This window comes from Alligator sinensis, unplaced genomic scaffold, assembly GCF_000455745.1.
Source record: "Alligator sinensis unplaced genomic scaffold, ASM45574v1 scaffold964_1, whole genome shotgun sequence".
Classification (NCBI taxonomy): Eukaryota; Metazoa; Chordata; order Crocodylia; family Alligatoridae; genus Alligator; species Alligator sinensis.
The window spans coordinates 861,098-863,706 of NW_005842680.1; the positions used below are offsets into that span (position 1 = coordinate 861,098).

General features: G+C 60.7%; 1 protein-coding gene across 1 annotated transcript in view; it reads left to right on the forward strand.

Annotated features, from left to right (window-relative positions):
• The window catches only part of ZC3H12A (zinc finger CCCH-type containing 12A), a 35,908-nt gene that overhangs the window by 29,564 nt on the left and 3,735 nt on the right, over positions 1-2,609 (forward strand). Inside the window, exons 4-5 of the mRNA XM_006033934.3 lie at positions 1,274-1,413; positions 2,044-2,278. Of these exons, the coding sequence (XP_006033996.1) occupies positions 1,274-1,413; positions 2,044-2,278 (375 nt within the window). The remainder of the gene's footprint in view (positions 1-1,273; positions 1,414-2,043; positions 2,279-2,609) is intronic.

Here is a 2,609-nt window from a genome sequence, read left to right on the forward strand (position 1 = left end):
TTGGCACTTGAGCGTTGCACAACCGCAGTTCTCTGAAATGGCAAGGGAGACTTAAGGAAGTGCTGTGTGATTGCCCAGAATAGAAACTGGCTGGGGCCCGGGCGTTGGGAACCTGAGGTGCCAGACAAGCGGTACCGAGAGCTGCGGTGCGAGTGTGTGCCTGAGCCCTGGGCACGGCCAGCCACTGACTACACTTCACTCCTGCTTGGAGACCAAAGAAACCCCCATGCAAGGCTGAGCACTTGCCCCCATCAGCCCATTGCTCAGTCCTTGGTAACGCACATTTTTATTTGCTTTGACCAAAGCTTTGGTTCTGAACGTGGGCTGGAAAATTGACAGCAAAAGAAACCAGCAAAGAGAGGGCTGCTCCTGGAAGGCTCATGTCCTCGGCAGGGCCTTTAATTGCCAGCACACACGACCTTCCTCCTTCACTGGTTTGTGGCCAGCTGCGAGCCTGCGGGGCAGCGGGGTGAGGGGTGGCGGGCAGGGGAGCAAGGCACGGGGCCCACGTGTGCATCGCTCCGTGCCGGGCGTTGGGTCTCTGAGAGCAGTTGGTGGCTGGCGAGACCAGTAACTTGGAAACGGCCGATAAAGTTCCTAGTTAACGTGCAACATCAGTGCTGATAACGCTGGATTTGCGAAGAGACGGTCACCTGGTACACGTTACATAAACTCGGGCGCTCTGTGAATAGAGCGTAGCAAGCTGCTCCGTCGCGTTGCACCAGGCGCTGGCCCCTGACACGTGGGGCTGACCTTTCCTTCTCTCGATAGCCTGCCAGCATCCAACAGTGACAAGCTGTCGGGGGCTTTATCAGGTTCAGACCCCATAAATAGTGCTCTGCGCACTGGGCCATGTGTCAAGGGTGAGGGGAGGGCAGCCTGTCCTTCACTAAAGGGTTAGCGACGCGCTCCCCTGGCACAGATGTACCTATGCCAGGACTCTGGAGCATGTGAGTTACGGGAGCACATCATTCCCTTGGGCGTAGCTTCCTGCCGGATGCAGCTGCATTCCTCGACTCCAGCTGTGGCCAACACTGTCCCGGGACACGGGCTGGGCTGGGATGACGAGCGCTCTGGAGCTGCTCAGCACAGGGCTGCTGGTGGCAGCACCCTCTCGGGCAGGCTGCCACGAATGCACCAGCTCGGCACGCGTGAAGCAGCAGGGTCAGAGCTGCGGCCCCGTTGCACGCTCAAAATGCAGTCCCATGACGCAGCACCGCAGTTTCCTCTGCCACCAAAGGCCCAATCCTCTCTCCTTTTCTCTCTCGTGCAGCCATGGAAACAAAGAGGCGTTCTCCTGCCGGGGCATCCTGCTGGCCGTCCAGTGGTTTTGGGACAGAGGACACAAGGATATCACGGTCTTTGTGCCATCCTGGAGGAAGGAACAGCCACGGCCAGACATGCTTATTACAGGTGGGGAACTAGAGACTGGCACTAAACCTCTAAGGTCGCCAGCGACCAGGGTCCGTCGGGCTAGTGGGTCACCGTCTGGCCAGCGAGGATTCCTGTCGCTAGCCCGTCCCCTCGTCTGCCCGGTCTGGGCACGTTCAGCAACAACATCCACCTCCTGGCAAGATGCTGCTAGCTTGGGCTCTGCCTCCGAGGACTAATGGTGCAGCTCCCCATAGAGACGGCTGCGCGGGGCCTTGCAGGGAAGGCTGATAGGTAGACGAGAGCAGGTCAAGCAGGCCCAGGCAGTGCTGCTTCCTGCCCTGCACTTGCAAGCAGCTGTGCTTCTGACGCCAGCCGCCCGGCTCCAAGGAGAAAGCCAGGCCTAGGGCAGGGCCCTACAAAAGCCCCACCCTGGCTGCTTCAGCCCCATCAATGGGAGGGGAGCACTATGTATTCGAGTCTCGCTGACCTCCAGCAGCACCTGGAGGCTCTGAGGATGAGGCCAGGGTTGTGCTAGGTGCTGTATAAGCATCCCGGGCCGTCCAGCTGCGTGTAACTGGAGCGCTATGGGTTTCCTCAATGCGGTCTCGCATTGTGGTGGAAGACTTCTGGGCTCGGGCATCATTTCATGGGGGTCGTGCTTCATTCCAGATCAGCACATCCTCCGTGACCTGGAGAAGAAGAAAATCCTGGTCTTCACCCCTTCCCGGCGGGTGGGCGGCAAGCGCGTGGTCTGCTACGATGACCGCTTCATCGTGAAGCTGGCTTTCGAGTCGGACGGCATCGTGGTGTCCAACGACACCTACCGGGACCTGCAGAACGAGCGCCCCGAGTGGAAGAAGTTCATCGAGGAGCGTCTGCTGATGTACTCGTTCGTCAACGACAAGTGCGTTCCCGTTCCCGTTCCCATTCCCGGGGGAGGAGGGCAGGGCCGTGGCTTCCAGCAAATGCCTGCGTGTCCGGGAAGGGGGTTTGGGTGGTGGCTGAGTGTTACACCGGCGAGGCGAGGCGAGGCGAGGCGAGGTGCTGGCGTGTGTGGGCTGTGCAGGGAGCAGACGGTGATGTCAGGTGAGCGCCTCGGGGAGGAAATGAGTCAGTCGGGGCTCCGTGCGCAGAGCCGTTCCTGGCCCGGGACCAGGCGCGGGGTCCAGACAGCGGCTGCCGTCTGCTCCTTGCTGAAGAGCCCGAGCCTGCGCCCGGGCCGGGCTGGCCCCCAG